The sequence below is a fragment of the Rhinatrema bivittatum genome, chromosome 3 (genome assembly GCF_901001135.1).
Source record: "Rhinatrema bivittatum chromosome 3, aRhiBiv1.1, whole genome shotgun sequence".
NCBI classification, from domain to species: domain Eukaryota; kingdom Metazoa; phylum Chordata; class Amphibia; order Gymnophiona; family Rhinatrematidae; genus Rhinatrema; species Rhinatrema bivittatum.
The window spans coordinates 365,878,739-365,898,841 of record NC_042617.1 but is presented as its reverse complement, the minus strand read 5'-3'; the positions used below and the strand labels follow the sequence as shown (position 1 = coordinate 365,898,841).

The following is a 20,103-nucleotide window of genomic DNA, read 5'->3' as shown; positions in this document are numbered from 1 at the left end:
AGATCGAAATTGTTTTTAGCTGTCTGCATGGAAGATGTCGTAATCATTTGTGAACTTGCTAACATGGTATGTGCCTGTGCATTCTTTGGAGGTAGTTTTCAAAACAATTTACAGGCATAAACTCTGGTTCTCACAGGACAAGCAGAATGTTAGTCCTCACATATGGGTGACATCATCAGGATGGAGCCCAATCACGGAACACTTTTGTCAAAGTTTCTAGAACTTTGACTGGCACTGACCCTGCATCCAGCAGAGGTCCCCCTTCAGTCTCTCTTTTTTTTCCGCGCAGCAGTAACCATGCAGGTTAAGGAGCTCTCTTGAGATTCCTGACAGGAATTTTGCTCACGGAACTTCTTTAAACATTTTCAAATAATTCTGCCCCATAGGGGTCTCCTATCAATTATCTGTACTCCGCGGTTGAAAGGTAAGGTTTTACTCTTGTTGTGGTCGGTTCCCGTCGAGTTTACCCTTCGGGGGCCTACCGGCCATTGACCACACTGCGGCTAAATTTTTGTCGAAGCTGTGGCATCGGGTTTTCATCGGTGCCCCGATTGTCTTCGGACAATGTCCATCATGGACCCGCACAGAGTTTGTGTATTGTGCTTAGGGTATCGTGGTTGGCCCCCAACTTGCACTAAATGTGCCCAAATGACGCCGAAGGGTCGTAAAGCCTGCTTGGAGTAGATGGAGTTCCTTTTTCATTCAAAACCACAGACTCCATCGACCGCTTCAACTTCATCTGAGCCGGTGCCATTGACCTCTCGCCAGCAGCGGGATACCGGTGCTGCTCGACCGGCATCGACTACTCCGAAGGTGTCGACTTCTTCCTCCTCGCATCAGGAGGAGGACTAAGGAGAACATCGAGAAAAGCATCAACACCGCCATCGAAAGGTTCAGTCCACTGATCCAGGCAAGCCCTCTTCATCGGCGTCGACAGAGCCGCCGACAAAGAAATCCCATCCAGAGAAGGCCTCATCCTCCTCTGCGACCGGGTCAAGGAGGCATTCTCCCATCTTCGTTGGAGCAGGGAGCCGCGATTCTACTTTCACTGGTGGACCTTCCAGCCAAGCCTCTATTGCCTCCCACTCCGGAACCGGGGTTACATGCCCCAGGCTTCCGTGAGGAATTGGATCGGATGATCCAAGAGGCCATCAGTAAAGCAATGAAGAGTTTCCAGCCGCCATCAATACTGGTGCCCATGCCGGTCCCGTGCCGATTCCTACAGCACTAGCATCGTTTCTAGGGAGACTGGACGCATTGATCGTGCCCTTCCGCCGTTGGAACAGAGGACACCAGTATGTCCTCTTCCTTTGGGCCGATTCCTTTGTCATCGGAAGACGAGGAAGCACAGATTCCCATTCCACCATCTGGAGTATTACCACCGACTCATCCATCAGTGCCACATCTGATACCATTGATTCCTAGACCTGGACCTTTGGGAATAACTCCACTTCTCCCCCCTGAAGATCCTCAGGGAGCTGGTGATCAACCTTATGATCCTTGGACTGATGATTCTTCCCAGGAAACAGATGATCTCCCCTCAGAACCCTCTCCTGGAGAGATGCCGTTCTCCTCCAGAGGATCTGTCCTTCATTAACTTTATCAAGGAAATGTCTGAAACTATTCCTTTTCAACTTCAGACAGAAGAAGATTCACGGCATAAGATGCTGGAAGTACTTCAGTTCCTTGATGCTCCTAAGGAAATCATGTCTATTCCTATTTATGAAATCCTTATTGATCTGTTAAAGAGGAATTGGGAGCACCTAGGCTCCGTTCCGCCTGTAAACCGTAAAACAGATGCCACTTATCTTGTGCAATCAGGTCCTGGATTTCAAAGGTCACAACTGGATCATCACTTGATGGCTGTGGAGTCAGCCCAGAAGAAAGCAAGGCGTTCCAAACCTCATACCTCCATACCTCCAGGGAAGGAACAGAAATACCTGGATGCTTTTGGCAGAAGGGTATTCCATTGCTCAGTGCTTATATCTCACATAGCTGCCTACCAATTATACATGACCCAGTATAACAGGGACCTGTTCAAGAAGATCCAAGATTTTTCTGAGTTTTTGCCAGATCAATTCCAGGATCCACTCAGTACTCTGGATCAGAAAGGCCTTGATGCTGGCAAGCAATGAGGTCCATGCTGCCTAGCAATGAGGTCCATGCTGCCTATGACATTTGACACTGCTTCCAGAGTATCTGCAGCAGGAATCAGTGCACGAAGGTGGGCCTGGTTGAAGTCCTCCGACCTAAGGCCAGAAGTACAGGACAAATTGGCTGATCTACCCTGTCCTGGAGATAATCTCTTTGGAGAAAAAATCCAGGAGACGGTGGCGCAGCTAAAAGACCACCATGAGACGCTGCGTCAACTTTCTTCAGTGCCTTCTGATTTCTCGTCTACCTCTAAGAGGATATTCAGACGAGACTCTAAGCGGCCGGCCTGTAAACCAAGAAGGTATTACCCTCCCACTTCCTGAGGTAGACCTTCTAAACCTTATCAAAAAGGTCAGTCCAGACAATCCCGACCACAGAAGACCCAGTCTGCTCCTCAGCCGAGTCCAGCGTCAGGGTTTTGACTCCCTCCTGGAGAGCATATGCCAACCTCCTCTTCCATCTGTACCGGTTGGCGGTCGCTTGTGCCACTTTACCAACATTTGGCACACAGTCACCACCGACCAGTGGGTACTGGCATTGGTCACTCACGGTTACCACGTCAACTTCCTGACTGTACCGGCGAACTCCCCACCTCGACTCACGTGGGAATCATCCAACCACTCTCTCTCTTTCTGGAACAGGAGGTTTCAACCCTCCTTCAGTCCCGGGCAATAGAATCGGTTCCCCTCTCTCAGGGGTTCTATTCCCGGTATTTCCTCATCCCAAAAATGTCAGGTGGCATTCGTCCGATTCTGGACCTTCGCACCCTAAACAAGTACCTTCAAAGAGAGAGGTTCAAGATGGTAACTTTGGGTTCGCTACTTCCTCTTCTTCAAAAAGGAGACTGGCTATGCTCTCTAGATCTCCAGGACGCATACACACATATTTCAATCATTCCGTCTCATTGCAAATTCCTGCGATTCCTGGTCAGCCCTCGACACTTCCAGTACCGTGTCCTGGCATCGGCTCCACGAGTGTTCACCAAGTGCCTCAAGTAGTCGCAGCCTTTCTCAGGAGTCAAGGTGTCCATATCTACCCTTATATTGACGACTGGTTGATAAGGGCCCCGACTCAGCAAGCCGCATTGACGTCCTTGCTTCTCACTCTCCATACCCTAATCTCCCTAAGGTTTCTAATCAACTATCGCAAATCCAAGATAGTTCCATCCCAAACCCTGTCTTTTATAGGAGCCGACCTGGACACTATACAGGCAAGTCTTCCTACCTCAGGATCGGGCTTTCACCCTAACATTTCTAGCGCATCTCTTGCAGACTTGAGTATTCTCCGCTGCTCGTCACTTCCTCATACTGTTAGGCCACATGGCATTCTCAGTGCATGTCACTCCGATGGCATGACTAGCTATGCGAGTTATGCAGTGGACCCTAAAATCCCAGTGCATTCAGGTTTGTCAGCCAATGTCCAGCATTGTTCACGTTACCACACAGCTCCGACTATCGCTGGCCTGGTGGATGCAACACTCCAATCTAACCCAAGGCCTTCCATTTCAGGCTATAGAACCTCAAATTACCTTCACGACAGATGCCTCCAACCTAGGGTGGGGTGCTCATGTCGGCGACCTGCAGACTCAGGAAACCTGGTCTCCAGAGGAAGCCAAACACCAGATACGTTTCCTGGAGCTTCAGGCAATCAGATATGCCCTCAGAGTTCTTCGGGATTGTCTCTTAAACAAGGCCATCCTGATTCAAACCGACAATCAGGTGGCCATGTGGTACATCAATAAGCAAGGGAGAACGGGCTCCTACCTCCTGTGTCAGGAAACTGTACAGATATGGATGTGGGCCCTTTCCCACTTGATGTACCTCACGGCCACCTACTTACCGGGCGTGGACAATGTGTTGGCGGACAGGTTGAGCCGCACATTTTTTCCACACGTGTGGTCTCTCAACCCCACAGTAGCGGGCTCAATATGCCAACATTGGGGTTATCCTCACATAGACCTCTTTGCATCAGTCCACAACCGCAAAGCGGAAAACGTCTGCTCCCTCACTCGCAGTCACCACTCACAACCGAGAGACACTTTCACCCTCTCGTGGGCCAGCGGTCTCCTCTATGCATACCCTCCACTTCCACTCATATCAAAGACTTTCGTGAAGTTACGAAAGGACAAGGGCTTCATGATTCTGATAGCCCCTCACTGGCCACACCAGATGTGGTTTCCAATTCTCCAGGATTTATCAGTACGCCGCCACATTCCTCTGGGGAAGGATCCGCTTCTGATAACTCAGAACAACGGATGCCTGCACCAACCCAACCTCCAGGCCCTATCTCTGACTGCCTGGATGTTGAAAGGCTAATACTCCCACCTCTTAACCTTTCAGAGTCTGTGTCCCAAGTCCTCGTAGCTTCACGAAAGCCTTCCACGAGAAGATCTTATCATTCCAAATGGAAGAGGTTTACAGTATGGTGTACATCTATGTCCTTAGACCCCTTCACTTGTTCCACAGTGACGTTTCTGGACTATCTCTGGCACTTGTCGGAGACAGGTCTCAAGACCTCCTCCATCAAGGTGCATATCAGTGCGGTAGCCGCGTTTCATAAAGGCGTGGGGGATGTTCCTATTTCGACACAACCCTTAGTAACACGCTTTTGAGAGGCTTGCTCCACTTAAAACCTCCACCTCGCCCTCCCGCCCCTGCTTGGGATCTTAATATGGTTTTGGGATGGCTTATGAAACCTCCGTTTTAGCCTCTCCACTCATGTGATCTCAGTTATCTCACATGGAAAGTAGTTTTCCTTCTCGCTATCACCTCCGCTCGCAGTTATTTATTTATTTATTTATAATTTTTATATACTGACATTCTTACATTAAAATGCAAATCATACCGGTTTACATAAAACAGAAAAAGCAGGAAAAAATATTTCCATAGTCAAATACAGAGAACATTTATAATAAAATTGTTAACAAAGGTTAAAAAAGGTTACTTAACAGAAAACGTAAAAGAAAAAATAGTAAATGAAGCACAAAGAGTTGACGTCGGGGGAGGGGCATGGTCACACAGCGCAGTCACCCATTTCCCCTCACCTCCTGATGATAGTTCCGTTTCTTTTTTATTATTTAAGATGGTGTTCACTTCTTGCGGGGCCCAGGATGGAGGGTGGCCTCCCCGCTCGCTGGCGCCTGATGGTGAGGCGCTTTACAACTCGAGTTAGTGAATTGCAGGCATTAGTTGCCTACCCGCCTTACACTAAAATTCTGCATGACAAGGTAGTGCTCTGCACTCGCCCTAAATTTTTACCAAAGGTAGTGTCGAAATTCCATATCAATCAATCTATTATCCTACCTACCTTTTTTCCGAGGCCCCATTCAAACCCAGGAGAACAGGCTCTGCATTCCTTGGACTGCAAACGTGCTCTAGCCTTCTATCTAGACCGCACGTCGGCCCACAGGAAATCCACTCAATTATTTGTTTCTTTCGATACCATCAAATTGGGAAATCCTAATGGTAAAGCAGACTCTCTCCTCCTGGTTAGCGGACTGCATTTCTTTTTGCTACCAGCAGGCAGGCATTGCCGCTACAAGACCATGGTGGCATCAGTAGCACACCTCCGGTGCCGCTTCCTGATATCTGTAAGGCCGCTACCTGGAGTTCTCGCCATACCTTCGCAGCCCATTATTGCTTAGATAAGGCTGGCACACAGGATTCCATCTTCGGCCAGTCTGTTCTATGCAACTTGTTTTCTGTTTAACTTCCCAACATCCTTCCACCGACCCCGTTTAGGGTTCAGGATGCCCTCCTACCAAATTTCCACCCCTGTTGTTTTGCCTGTTGCACGTCTTGGGTACATTTGGTGCATTGTTCGGGCATCCTCAGCTCGGTACTCACCCATATGTGAGGACTACCATCCTGCTTGTCCTGTGAGAAAGCAGTTGCTTACCTGTAACAGGTTTTCTCACAGGACAGCAGGAAGTTAGTCCTCATGAAGCCCACCCGCCACCCTGCAGAGTTGGGTTCGTTTACATTTTCTTATTTTATTTTTCACATGTACTTTTTACTATAAGACAAGACAAGGGGGACCCCTGCTGGATGCAGGGTCAGTGCTTTGCTGGGCATGCCCAGTAGGTGCCAGTCAAAGTTCTAGAAACTTTGACAAAAGTGTTCCGTGATTGGGCTCCATCCTGATGATGTCACCCATATGTGAGGACTAACATTCTGCTGTCCTGTGAGAACACCTGTTACAGGTAAGCAACTCTGCTTTTTAGGTGCGTAGATGACTTTTTTTAACAATTACCGAGAGGGTTGTATGCGTAAAAGCATGCGTACAGGCAATTTTACATGTGCAGTACAAAGAGGTGTTCTGAAAGATGAAGTTGAAACAAGGACATGGCTTACATGCATTCTTTAGATTTTCAAAAGAATGTGTGTAAATACATACATAGTAATGAAGACAGAAAAAGACCAAATGGTCCATCTGATCTGCCCAGCAAGTGCCCTGTGGCAGCTACTGGCACTCCATGCAGGTTACCTCCTTATGTTAAGGGTAATAATACTTCTAACATTTTTACGGGGTGAATAGCCTTGATAATTCAGACCCTATGCTCAAACATGCTTTGCTTTTGAACTTGGCAGTAGAAGCAATCATGCTCTTTTTCCCTAATGTCTGCGTATCAGTTCCATGAACAATAAAAGTCAGTGCTCAGTGTTGGCTGTCATCTGAATCCAATTCCTCTTTTATCCCCACTGTTGAAGCGGAGAGTGATGTTGCCATTGCATCAAAATCACGAAAGCAGGGACGGTAACTTTCAAACTGGCGCACGTGGGCACATTTGAGTGCATATATTGGCCTGCACGCATGTTATAAAATTGCCTGGCTGCACACACAATTGCAGCAAATTTTATTTGGGCACATGCATATTCATGCAGATCCTGCTTCTACCATGAAAATCGTGAGATATTAAAAAAGGGGTGTATGTTGATGCTATTCCCAATTTTACCAGTATTTCCGCAGTTCACTCAGTTAAGAAAGAGGTTCTAACTTAATAGCCTTCACTCACCCCAGTTAGCCCCAACCTTTAAAATCCTACAGATCTGCCTATTTTTCTTTATTTTATTATTTTTTTTTAACTTGCACGTCATTCGTAGCAGAAGTAAAGTTACACAGCAAGGGGGCTCTGTGTGCAGGGTCATATAAGTATTTACTAGGGGTGTGCATTCGTTTGCAACGTATTGGCAATCTGCAACGTATATGCCATATTCGTTGTATTCGTGCGGGTCACGAAACGTATGGCGAACTCCCACGAATACAACGTATCACTAAAAAAACTCCCACCCTCCTGCCGCCCCCCCCCCCCCAAGACTTGCCAAAAGTCCCTGGTGGTCCAGCGGGGGTCCTGCAGCGATCTCCTGCACTCGGGCTGTCGGCTGCCGGTGATCAAAATGGCACCAATAGCCATTGCCCTTACTATGTCACAGGGGCCAACCAATGGCATCGGTGGCCCCTTTGACATAGTAAGGGCAAAGGCTATCGGCGCCGTTTTGAATACCGGCAGCCGACGGCCCGAGTGCAGGAGATCGCTGCAGGACCCCCGCTGGACCACCAGGGACTTTTGGCAAGTCTTGCAGGGGGGGGGGCAGGAGGGTGGGGGGTTGAAGTAAATTAAATTTAAAGGGTTGGGATGGGGGTTTTATTTTTTGGAAAACGAATACATATGTAACTAATGAACCGATTGGGGTCCCCCAAGAACGGATGCAATGGATTTGGGTCCCGACAAATACGAATACCGAATGGGTCGAATCCGTCCCTGCTGCACATCCCTAGTATTTACACGCACATCTCTTATTGAAGTTCTGAAATGCCTAGACCACACCCACATCCCTTTTTGAAAACATTTGAGATGTGTGCTTCAGGAGATATGAGCTTATCTCACAGCTTTTAAAATCCGCTCGGCGTGCATGAGCCCAACATATTCGTGAATTCCCTAAGTAATACGTGTCGGGTTTTTAAAATTCACCTTTAATTGGTTAAGGGTAGTAACTGCCACTCCATGCAGGTTACTCCCATTCACCCTTTTCTTTATTTCCATGCTCTAGCCTTTAGGTAACCACAGTATTTATCCTATGCTTTTTTAAATTTGTTTTACTGGTTTTGTCCTCATCACCTCTTCGGGAAGGACATTCTAGGCATCCACCATCTCTCTGTAAATAAATATTTCCTGATGTTGATTGAGTCATCCCACTGGAGTTTCATTTTGTGACCCCTAGTTCTACTATCTGCTTTCTAATGGAATAGATTTGAAGTTCGTGCATCATTAAAACCTTTAAGGTATCTGAAGATCTTTATCATATCTCCTCTCCTCGAGGGTATATATACGAGGGTATATATATTTAGATCCTGTAGTCTCTCCTTGTAAGTCTTCTGATGCAGACCTCACATCATTTTGGTCATCCTTCTCTGGACCACCTCTGTCTATCTGTCTATCATTTTTGAGATGTGGTCGCCAGAACTAAACAGAGTACTCCAGGTGAGGCTTCACCAAGGACCTGTACAAGGACATTATCACCTCCTATTTCTTACTAGTTATTGCTCTCTCTCTACAGCCCAGCATTCTTCTGGCTTTAGCTATTATCTTCTCACATTGCTTTGCAGTCTTCAGATCACCAGTGACGATCACCCCTAGTCCCTCTCCCAGTCCATGTACATTAGACTTTCACCCCCTATTGCAAAGAGCTCTTTTGGATTATTGCACCTCTTATGCATGACTTTTCTTTTTGGTGTTTAATCCCAGCTGCCAAGTTTTCGACTACTCTTCAAGCTTTCTTAAATATCACTTTTCATTCTCTGTACTCCTTCAGGCATGTCCACTCTATTGCAGATCTTAGTATCTTCTGCAGATAGACAAACTTTATCTTACATCCCTTCCACAATGTCACTCACAAAGATATTAAACAGAATCAGTCCCAAAACCAATCCTGTGGCACTCCACTTACATCGTTCTCTCTTCAGAATAGGTTCCATTTGCTATTACACACTTGTCTCCTGTCACTCAACCAGTTTGTAATCCATTCCACCACCTTGGCACGACTCCCAAGCTTCTCATTTTATTCACGAGCCTCCTATGCAGGACTATATCAAAAGTGTTGCTGAAATCCAAGAATATCACATTGAGCACTCTTCCTTGATCCAATTCTCTAGTCACCCAATCAAAAAAAATCAATCTGATTTCTCTGACAGGACCTTCCCCTGGTGAGTCCAGCAACCTACCCGATTGTAAATAGTTAACTATCCTTTCCTTTCAACAGAGACTCCATTAATTTTCCCACCTCTGAGGTGAGGCTAACTGGCCTGTAGTTTCCAGCCTCCTTTCTCCTACCACTCTTATGTAGTGGGACTACTGCTCTTATCCAGTCAGGAAGCATCACTCCCAAATACAGGGATCCATTTCAGTCAACCTGCCAGCACATCTCTGAACTCCTTTATCCTGGCATGTACCTAATCTGACCCTATTAGGGATGTGCTTCAGTTGGGCCTTAGTTATTGGCCTGCCGAGGGAAATTTCGGTTTCCTGCGATTCGGGCCTTTTTTTGGCCGCCCCGAATTTTGGGGTTAGTGCACACTAACCCCGAAAAACGAATTTCCCTGAAATTTTGGGAAAATTCCCTTTGTTTTTCGGGGTGGCTGAACCAGGACGAATGCACATCCCTAGACCCCATGGCCCTGTCCACTTTCAGTTTTTCTAGCTCTTCCCATATATTCTCTTCTGTAAATGGAATTTCATCATTCAACTCCCATCTAGTCTTGTCAACCAGCAACAGTTCTTCTCCAGGATCTTCTTTAGTGAATACCAAACTGAAGTATTTGTTTAATATTTTTACCATTTCTTCAGAATAAAGTGAAGGTCCATCAAGTCAGAGCTACAGCAGCTTCCTTAGCACATATTCACTCTACCTCCATCGAAGATATGGGCAGAGTAGTTACCTAGTCTTCTGTCCATATCTTTACTGCTCATTACTGCCTAGAAAATGCCTCATGCCAAGATAGCAGTTTTGGCTAAGCAGTCTTAAATACTCATTTCCTTCAACTGTAGCTTTCAGCCTCTAGCTCAGGGGTCCCTAAAACTTGGCCTTCGAGGGCTGCAACCCAGTCAGGTTTTCAGGATTTCCACAATGAATATGCATAATATATATTTGTATACAATGAAGGAAGTGCATGCAAATAGATCTCATGCATATTTATTGTGGCAATTCTGAAAACACAATTGGATCCCAGTTGGGACCAAGCTTGGGGACCTCTGTTGTAGCTAAAATACAGATTGCATAAGTATCAAAGATTATTTAATATACAACAAAGATTCCCTTGCAATCCTCAGCTTGGGAGTCCCCACTTGTATGGCTGATTCTTCTCCCGCTTGTCTACAGAGAAAGCCAAGTTGCTCACCTATAGAAGATGCTCTCCGTAACCAGGAGAACAAATCAACCACACAATCCCACCCTCCTTATCTTAGCTGAAGGTCAGCTTGCTGGAAAGACTGAGGAGACTCGCTCAGCAGTGGCCGTGTGGGAAGATCTGTGCAGGTTCAGAAAGACCACCTCTGTCTTTCTGAGCTCTGAGAGAGTTGTTCTGCCTTGGTGCCATTGGATGATATCCAGGTGACTGCAGAGAACATCTGTTACAGGTGAGCAACCTTAGTTTTATCAATGAATAAATGAGTTTACCCCTTTTCAGCTTCTAATTTTCTTCTGCTTTAGGCACTTGGGAACCATGAATTTGATAATGGTGTGGATGGGCTGTTGAATCCACTACTCAAAAAGGCAAAGTTTCCAATTTTGAGTGCTAACATCAAATCAGACAAGCAGCTTTCACCAAACATCACTGGGTATTACCTTCCATATAAAATACTTCAAGTTGGTGTTGAAAAGGTGGGAATTGTTGGATATACTTCAAAGGAGACACCTGTCCTTTCAAATACAGGTATATTTTTCTTTAACATTTAGACAACTGTTTCACTATGAGAAGCATTCACCTAAATTTGAATGGATTTTCCCTGACATTTTGTAGATATTACATGGTAACATAATAAATAAACAGATATGACCAATTGGACCTTCTAGTCAGCCCGGTTATTCAGTCCACACTGCTAAGGAGATATCCCAACTGCCAGCTGTAAAAGCTTGACTGATATTCCTCCTTATCCAAGTCTAATTTTTTGTCTTCCTTGTTGGTTGATTAATCTTCTGAGTGAATAAGTCTAAAAGTTTCCATGTTTTAATCCAATGCCAAATCCCTCCCCCTCCCCAGTCTTACTACCAAGCTTTGTAATAATCTAGACAGCAACCAAAACTAGTGAGGCTGTTGCCCAAACATCTGGCTACCTGAGCCCTAGTGGGCATTGCTGGCTGGTATCCACTCATCACTAACTTATGAGCATTGACCTGGTTGGTTTCTAGAGAATTGTAGCTTGCTGGTTCCAACATGACTACCCTGTGACCCGCGGAGTCAGTAGATTATATGCTTGGATAATTAACTCTCAAAATGGCCTATGTGCTGTTTTCTCCCATTTTGTGTTTATGGGAAAAATATTTGAAGTGTAGGAGACACAGAATTGCAAATATGTAAATGAAATATGCTCCTTGAAGCACCTAAGTGCAGTTATATATTTAATTTGCTAGATGTGTGAATTGGTCACAGGAATGTCACACTCACCATATTTGCCATCACTTTTTGGAAAGTGTTGATTTGATTTTTTTTTTTTTTTGCTTCCTTCGGCTTTCCTCTCTGGATCTCATCAAAATTGTCTGATAGGAATATTAAGGAAAAAATTAAATTAAAATAATGTTGCTATTTTACGTTTCCTGCTTGTGAATGTATGCTTGGTATTTTACCTCCTCCCAGAGGTTCGCACATTGCATGTCCAGCGACCAATCCATGTGAAAATGCATGCGCTATCCACAAGACTTCTGCGTTCACCATCAAAGGGGTGAGAGTGCCTGGGTAGATGCCATTTTCCACTGTCATACGAATAAAAATAAATAATTCCCTGTTGTCAGCATAATTGTAATCAAAAAATGTACATATCCCCTCCAAATTGTATAAATACTATGATCATTATGAAACATTAAATTAGTTTCTCAAGGACCAGAAATGCAGAACATTGTATTGCATTTCTATATATATTTCACCATTCCTTAATCTTGTCAAGGTTTGTGTGCATAACTGATGTTGTAATGTTAGTCTTTTAGGAAGTAAAATATGGGAAACATTGCAAGAAACGTGCATATGATAACCACATTTAGGCAGCCTCATGCAGTACAATTTATTTAATTGTTTGTCTTGTGTTGTAATTTGTATTGCTTTTATTCTGTGCGTGGACATTATGGGGTGAATTACCCTTTTCATTAGAACTAGGAACAGGGTATACTCATGAAGCTAATAGACAGCACATTTAAAGCAGAGAAAATATTTTTTTCACTCTGCACACAATTAAAATGTGGAATTTGTTGCCAAAGGATGTAGTGAAAGCAATTAGTGTAGCTGGGTTTAAAAAGGGTTCAGAAAAGTCCCTAGAGAAAACTTCCATAAGCCATTATTAGCCACTCCATTGCTTCAGGTACAAACTTACGGGCTGATACAGTACAGTGTGCTCCATTGGAGCTGGCATTTGGACGTGCGTTTTGGATGCGCTAGCTTTAATAGTGCGTCCAAAACGCGCATCCAACTCCCCCCCCCCCCCCCCCCCCCCCCCCGAACCTAATAGGGCCATCAACATGCAAATGCATGTTGATGGCCCTATTAGGTATTCCAGTGCGATTCAGAAAGCAAAATGTGCAGCTAAGCCGCACATTTTGCTTTCAGAAATTAGCGCCTACCCAAAGGTTGGCGCTAATTTCTTCAGGCACCAGGAAAGTGCACAGAAAAGCAATAAAAACTGCTTTTCTGTGCACCCTCCAACTTAATATCATGGCGATATTAAGTCGGAGGTCCTGAAAGTTTAAAAAAGTAAAAAATTAAAAAAAAAAAATTTTAAATGGGCCCGCGGCTGTCGGATCGAAAACCGGATGCTTAATTTTGTCGGCGTCCGGTTTCCGAGCCCATGGCTGTCAGCGGGCTCGAGAACAGACGCTGGCAAAATTGAGAGTCGGCTGTCAAACCTGCTGACAGCCACCGCTTCAGTCAAAAAAGAGGCACTAGGGACGCGCTACTGTCCCTAGCGCCTCTTTTTACCGCCAGGCCTAATTTAAATAAATTAAGATACTGTATCGCCCGCACAGGAGAGTGGCCTGTGCGTTCGCCCGCTCTCCCGCGTTTTTACTGTATCGGCCCATTAGATTGTAAGCCCTCTGGGGATATGGAAATACCTACAGTACCTGAATGTAATCCACTTTGAAGCGCTGAAAAAAGTGTGAAAAGCGGAATATAAAAAATCTAAATAAATATCATGTAGATTTGGGAAAATCACTGCTTATCCTGGTTCTGAGCAAAAAAGATTGGTCCTACTCTTTTGGATCCTACTGGATACTTGTGACCTGGATTGGCTTGATGGACCTGTGGTCTATCCCAGTATTTAATTTCTTATGTTCTTGTGGTGTTAATTTTCAAAGTCACTTATACACACACAACATGGGTTTATGTGCATATATGGCTTATTACCTGGTGTATGTGCACATAAAAGTATGCACAATAACACAAGTTTGCACATATTTTTATGTGCACAAAAAGAGGTATCCTGGAGGATGGCTTTGGGATTTATGCATATATTTTTTATTTTAAAAAGTATGTGTGCAATTCACACTCAATTTTTGTCCTGCAAAGAGTAGGTGTGACATTGTGGGTGAGTTTATGTGTGTGTTTTGCATAATTTTCAAAGCGAACTTATATGCTTAAGCTGTCTTAGAAAATTGGTATATCGTTTGCATGTAGCTGCCACATAAGTTACCCATAATGCTATAAAAGTATCCTCAATTGGGATAATTTTCAGGCAGTATAAAATCTGGGGGTACTTTTTTACCTGCAAACTTTACACTGATTTTCAAAGTGAAAGTATGTGTGCACTTTTGCTTTGAAAATTATCCAACCCCAAGATCCACCAAGGTAGGTAATTCTACAAATACCAAAATCAACAACCCACATAGAAAAATTTTTTTTACATTTGTTTTCCTTTCTTCTTGTCTTCCATCAACTTATAAAACTCCAACCTAGATTACCAACATTATTCCAAGCTCTTTCTTCAAGATAATAATTATTTTTTCTACAAAATAATTTTTATGTAGGAAAGTGGTCGTTTCATAAAGTTTAAAGTTACCATCCAGGCTAACTTTATTACTATTTTTTAATCACGAACAACCACCATCCCCCAATATTTTATTTACTGTTTATTAAAAAATTATTTTTTGTAACTTTTTTTTTAATTTGATTAAATCTTATCAAAAATGAATTTTTGTCAGACAGATGGAACAGTCCGCCACTGTGAACAAGGAACTCTTCGTTCTTCATACAGCTGAGATCTAAATAGTTCATATGCATTCTCCCATAAACATCATGATTGTTCTTAGCTTTTACTCAATCCACTTAAAAAAGATGCCAATATATCCATTCATGGCAGCGTGTTAGCCCGACATGGCCAAGTTTCGAAGAAAATCTTCATCAGGGGAAAACCGCTTGCCCACCGCTGCACTCAACTCAAGAATGCAGATCTTTAATCTTGTCCATTCCTTTCTTTCATAATTTCAAACTGCCCGCTCTGCATTGCAATAACATTCTTTTTCTCAAAAATGAAGAAAGAGTTTTGAATAATGTTGGTAATCTAGGTTGGAGTTTTATAAGTTGATTGAAAATTATCCAGACAAGATTACATGCACACAATTGCAGCTGCTATGTAGTTTTGGCAGAGACAATTTACATGTATTCTCTTTGAAATCGAAAAGTATGTGTGTAAGTCCCAATCCCACCTAGACTCTATTCCCTGGAACGCTTCTCCCCTATGTGCGTAAAAGTGTGCTCATAAAGTGGAATTTGTTGCAGGAGTACATGGTCAAGGTATTTAACACAGGTATAAAAGGATGTTGGAGGAAAAGTCCATAGGCAGGTAGACTTGGGAAAGCTACCTCTTATCCCTGAGATCGAGCAGCAAGGAATGAATCTACTCTTTGAAATCTGCTGGGTATTTGCGGCCTGAATTAGCCACTGTTGGAGATAGGATGCTGGGCTCGATGGAGCTTTCATCTGATTTGGCATGGAAATTCTTATGTTCTAATGTGAAGGTAGAAAGGGGAGTGAAATTCTCTCTGAAGGACTTGGTGACATTCTCCACTTTGAGTATTGTGTTCAGTTTGAGAGACTACATCTAGAGGCAGTTCAAAAGAGGGCCATCAAAACGGTGTAAGGAGTGCACTAGAAGCCATACATAGATAAGAGACTGGGAGGGTAAGTTTAAAACAAGTGCACATGTGCCCACATATGTGGATATGCAAACACATGCACATGTATTTTATATCATGTGCATAATTGTGTGCGTAAGATAAGGGATGTTTTCAATGAAACAGACAATGGCAATGAAATTGTCTATTTCATCTTGTTTCAGGAGCCCCACAAAATTAAAAAAAAAAAAGATTTCGTAAAAATTAATATTTCGTGTTAGTGCGCACTAACTATAGTTTTCCTGTTTACGCACACTAACAGAAAATACTAACAGTGCGCACTAACTAGAAATGTTATCAATAAGTTTAAAAAGTGTCATTTGGGGAGTAGTTCATTAGCTAGAGTTATGGTTCTGCATTCCCATTAGTTACTTTTTTTGTGTTGCCAAGGTTGCAAGGTGGTATTTGTGGGGGGATGGCCATTGCCTGGTAATAAATGTAAACAAACAAGTGATATAATAATACCATCAAGTTCTAGTCAGAATAAACAAAAGCATGTAACGCAAATGCATATTTTAAAATTTGCCAATACCTTTGTATTTTAGGAAAGGGGCCCTGGCATTTTAGGATATGCATACTTTTAATTCGTCTGTGTTTGAATGAGGGGGCAGTAACTAGTGAGAGGGGAAGTGCCTGGGGTGAATGTATGGGGTGACAAGTGGGGGAGAGACTGGTTGGGGTGGTGACTGAGAGAGAAGCAGCCTCGTATATGTGGGGGGTGACTGGAATGACAGGTGGGAGAGAAGCTGGTTGGTGAGAGAGGCATCCTGGTGTGTGTGGGCGACTGGTGAGGGAGGAGTGACTGGGGTGACTGTGTGGGATGATAGAGAGAGAGACTGCTTGGGGTGGTGATTGGTGAGAAAGAGGCAGCCTGTTGTGTACGGGAGGGACTGGTGAGAGGGGAAGTGTCTAGGGTGACGGAGAAAGAGGCAGCCTAGTCTGTGTGGCGGGGTGACTGGGTTAACTGTATGGGGTGACGGTTCACTGCACACACACTAACGGGACTTAGCATGCACTCTCTCTCTCTAGTCACCACCCCAACTAGTCTCTCTCCTATCTGTCTCCCCATACATTCACCCAAATCATTTTCCCTCTCACCAGTCACCCCTCCCCCAAACACACACTCATATCAGGAGAATTCAAAATTTGCATATCCCAAAATGCCATGTCCCTGTTCCTAAAATACAAAGGGATTGGCAAATTGTAAATATGCATTTGCATTACATGATTTTGCTGACTAGAATGTAAAAATATATACCTTATCCAATCTCTAATAACAATTAAAAATAATCATACAGTGGATTTAGCAGTAAAAGTACGGAATCTAGGAGTAATAATTGACCCTGAATTAAACCTGAAACACATTTCACAGAAATTAAAGGAAGGATATGCCAAATTAATGGTTCTTAGAAAATTGAAACCACTACTAACCCTGGCTAATTTCCGTACAATTTTACAGGCAATGATATTCGCAAGCACAGATTATCGTAACTCCCTGCTCTCAAGTAACCATTAGACCGCTCCAAATACTCCAAAATTCCGCTGCTAGAATATTGACAGGAAAAAAAGGAGAGACCACATTACAGAAACATTTGCTGAGCTACACTGGCTACCTATTGAACAAAGAATACAGTATAAAGCACTGTGTATAATTCAGAAACTAATCCATGATGAAAAGACTGACTGGCTTAACACAGCACTTCGTGTACACGTACCACACAGAAATCTGAGATCAGCTAATAAGGCATTACTGACTGTTCCATCTGTTAAATCAGCACGCCTCGCTCAAGTAAGCGAGAGAACCCTGTCTCTGGCTGGACCCAAACTGTGGAACTCAATGCCACTCGAAATAAGACTGCAGAGAAATTTGAAGCTATTTAAAGCAAGTCTAAAAACCTGGCTTTTTAAACAAGCCTTTTATAAAGAGAATGAAGAAAAACAAATGAAAGCTAAGTAAGCACCAAACAATCATTTTTTAAATTTCTTTATTATCTCCAAATACATATCAGAATATTAACGTTAGATTTGAACCGTATGATAGTCTTCCAACCAACATATAAGCTATAATCTACATACAGTTCTCTTGAATACATGTTACCGTTCAACAATGGCACATCTGTAACTTGTTAACTATACCAATTAATTTTTATTTCTTTTGTGCCTTTTTTGTAAACCATTGTGATGGTGAACTAACTTAATGATGGTATAGAGTTTTTAAATAAATAAAATAGATTATTACACTACTTGTTTACACTTGTAACTACTGGCACTTGCCATCACCCCACAAACACCGCCTTGCAACCTTGGCAACACAAATAACTAAGGAGATAGCCAATAGGAATGCAAACCATACCTCTAGCTAACGAACTGTTCCCCAATTGACACGTTTTAACTTATTGGTAACATTTTTAGTTAGTGTGCGCTAACTAAATGTTAGTGCATGCTAAGTCCCGTTAGTGCGCACTAAATCCGAAATTAGGGAAACCCGAAACAAACACCTCCTGAATCCATTTTAAAAATGAAATCAAACAGATAATGACCCAAAACAGATTTGTGCACATCCCTAATTATAATGTACTCACAAATCTACCCAATATGTTTGTGTATCTAAAAGATACATAGTTTGTAATGTTGAACATAGCCAGATAAGTACTGTTTTAACGCTTATCCTCCTATCTTACTAAGCCATATAAGTAGTGGTTTTTCAAATATATCTGACTAAGTGGCAGCAAGGCCGCCACTTACCTGGAGAAGTCAAAATTTATCTGGATAAGTGGTACAAGTTCTGTTCATGTGTTAGTGCTTCTAATTTTAATCATTTACACAAAAAAGATTTAACTCTCATACGGACCAATACAATAAAATGCACGGGACAGCTGGCGAGCGCCCGCTCTCCCAACGCGCACCCAGGCCACTCTCCTGGGCGCACGCTTCAGTAAGCAAGAGCATGCAGATGAGGACCCACGGTAAAAAGGAGGCACTACGGACACTAGCGCGTCCCTTGCGCCTCCTTATTGACAGAAGCAGTGGCTGTCAGTGGGTTGACAGCAGACGTTTAATTTTACCGGCGTCGGTTGTCAAACCCGCTGACAGCTACGGGTTCGGAAAACGGACGCCGGCAAAATTGAGCGTCCATCTTCCAACCCATGGGCAGATTTTTATTTTTGGGGCCTTCGACTTAATATCGCTATGATATTAAGTCGGAGGGTGTACAGAAAAGCAGCTTTCCCGGTGCTGGCCAAAATTAACTCCTGCCTTTGGCAGGCATAATTTCTGAAAGTAAAATGTGCAGCTTGGCTGCACATTTTCCTCCACTAGGAGGCTCGGGGTCTCCAATCGCACCCGTAATATGCTCTTTTTAGCCACTAAGTAACATTTAGAGAAAAACGGTTTGTGGGCTTTTTTTGCCATAAAATTTTTCATAAGGAAGCCTAAGATATAAAATGACTTAGACCAAGCATGAGTGGGAGTATCCAAACTAGACACATTTTTTTATGGAGTTCCAGAAAGTTTGGATAGGCAGGCATCTCCACAGGCAATGTAAAAAGGTTGCTGCTGCTGTATTACACTTCCCACAAGCAGCCGAGACTGTGATACCTATCTTTAAAGCCTTAAGCGGCCAAAAATAAGCCTGATGAGTAATGAAATATTGCATCTCTCTCAAAGATATACTTTGAGCAGCCTTATTTAACAAAAGCAAGCAAGAAAAATAGTCATGTTCCAACATTTCAACTACCAGGTCTGTACTCCAGACAGCAGCGAGAGAGATCATAGTCGAAGATTTAGTAATAGACATTAAGTATTTATAAAGTACAGACAATGACACCCATCTCTTCTGTAATAAATGAAACAGGCCTGAGGTGTAACTCCCCCTACCTTGGATCAGTATTTTTATCTATGTAGCTTTTTAACTGCAAGTAATAAAAATGTCTTGTGAAACCAAAGAAGGAAAAGCATACATGGATTCTGTCTTATCAATAAAAAAAGCCATAACCCCTAATCCCCCTTCCCATAAGCTCAGTAAATCTTTGATACATATTGCCTGGTATAAATTCGCCATTACCCACCAGCGCTAGCAATGAAGAAATTTCCCAAGAAAGATTCAGTAGGTCCCTCACATATTTCCACGAAGCTCTATTGGCACTTACCAACAACGAATGGGCAATGTGATACGGTAATTGCCCCCCCCCCCCCCCATCCCCATCCCCAGCAGAATCCAGAGGTTTAACAAAACTTTTCCCATAAAGCAAACAGAACAATCTGGATTTCACTCCTACCCATTCCCCCACCGATGTTAAATTACAGGTAATGTTATAATACTTCAAATTAGAAAACTCCAAGCCCCCTTCATCTTTTGGGGCCACAAATTTAGACAGGGACAATCAAGGTTTACCATAATAATTTGATAAATAATTAAGAAAGCAAGTGCAAATCCTTCTAACGCAAAAGCAATGGAGCCATTTGAAATAGATAAAGAAGTTTAGGTATCGGGGCCATTTTTACAAGTGCCACCCGCCCCATTAATGAAATAGGGAAACTCAACCAGGAATCCAACTTACATCTAATATCATTAATTATA

The 20,103-nt window shown here is 43.3% G+C and overlaps 1 protein-coding gene across 1 annotated transcript in view; it reads left to right on the top strand.

Annotated features, from left to right (window-relative positions):
• NT5E (5'-nucleotidase ecto) overlaps positions 1-20,103 on the top strand; it is a 156,399-nt gene that overhangs the window by 28,610 nt on the left and 107,686 nt on the right. The window contains exon 2 of the mRNA XM_029595490.1: positions 10,860-11,082. Within this exon, the coding sequence (XP_029451350.1) occupies positions 10,860-11,082 (223 nt within the window). The remainder of the gene's footprint in view (positions 1-10,859; positions 11,083-20,103) is intronic.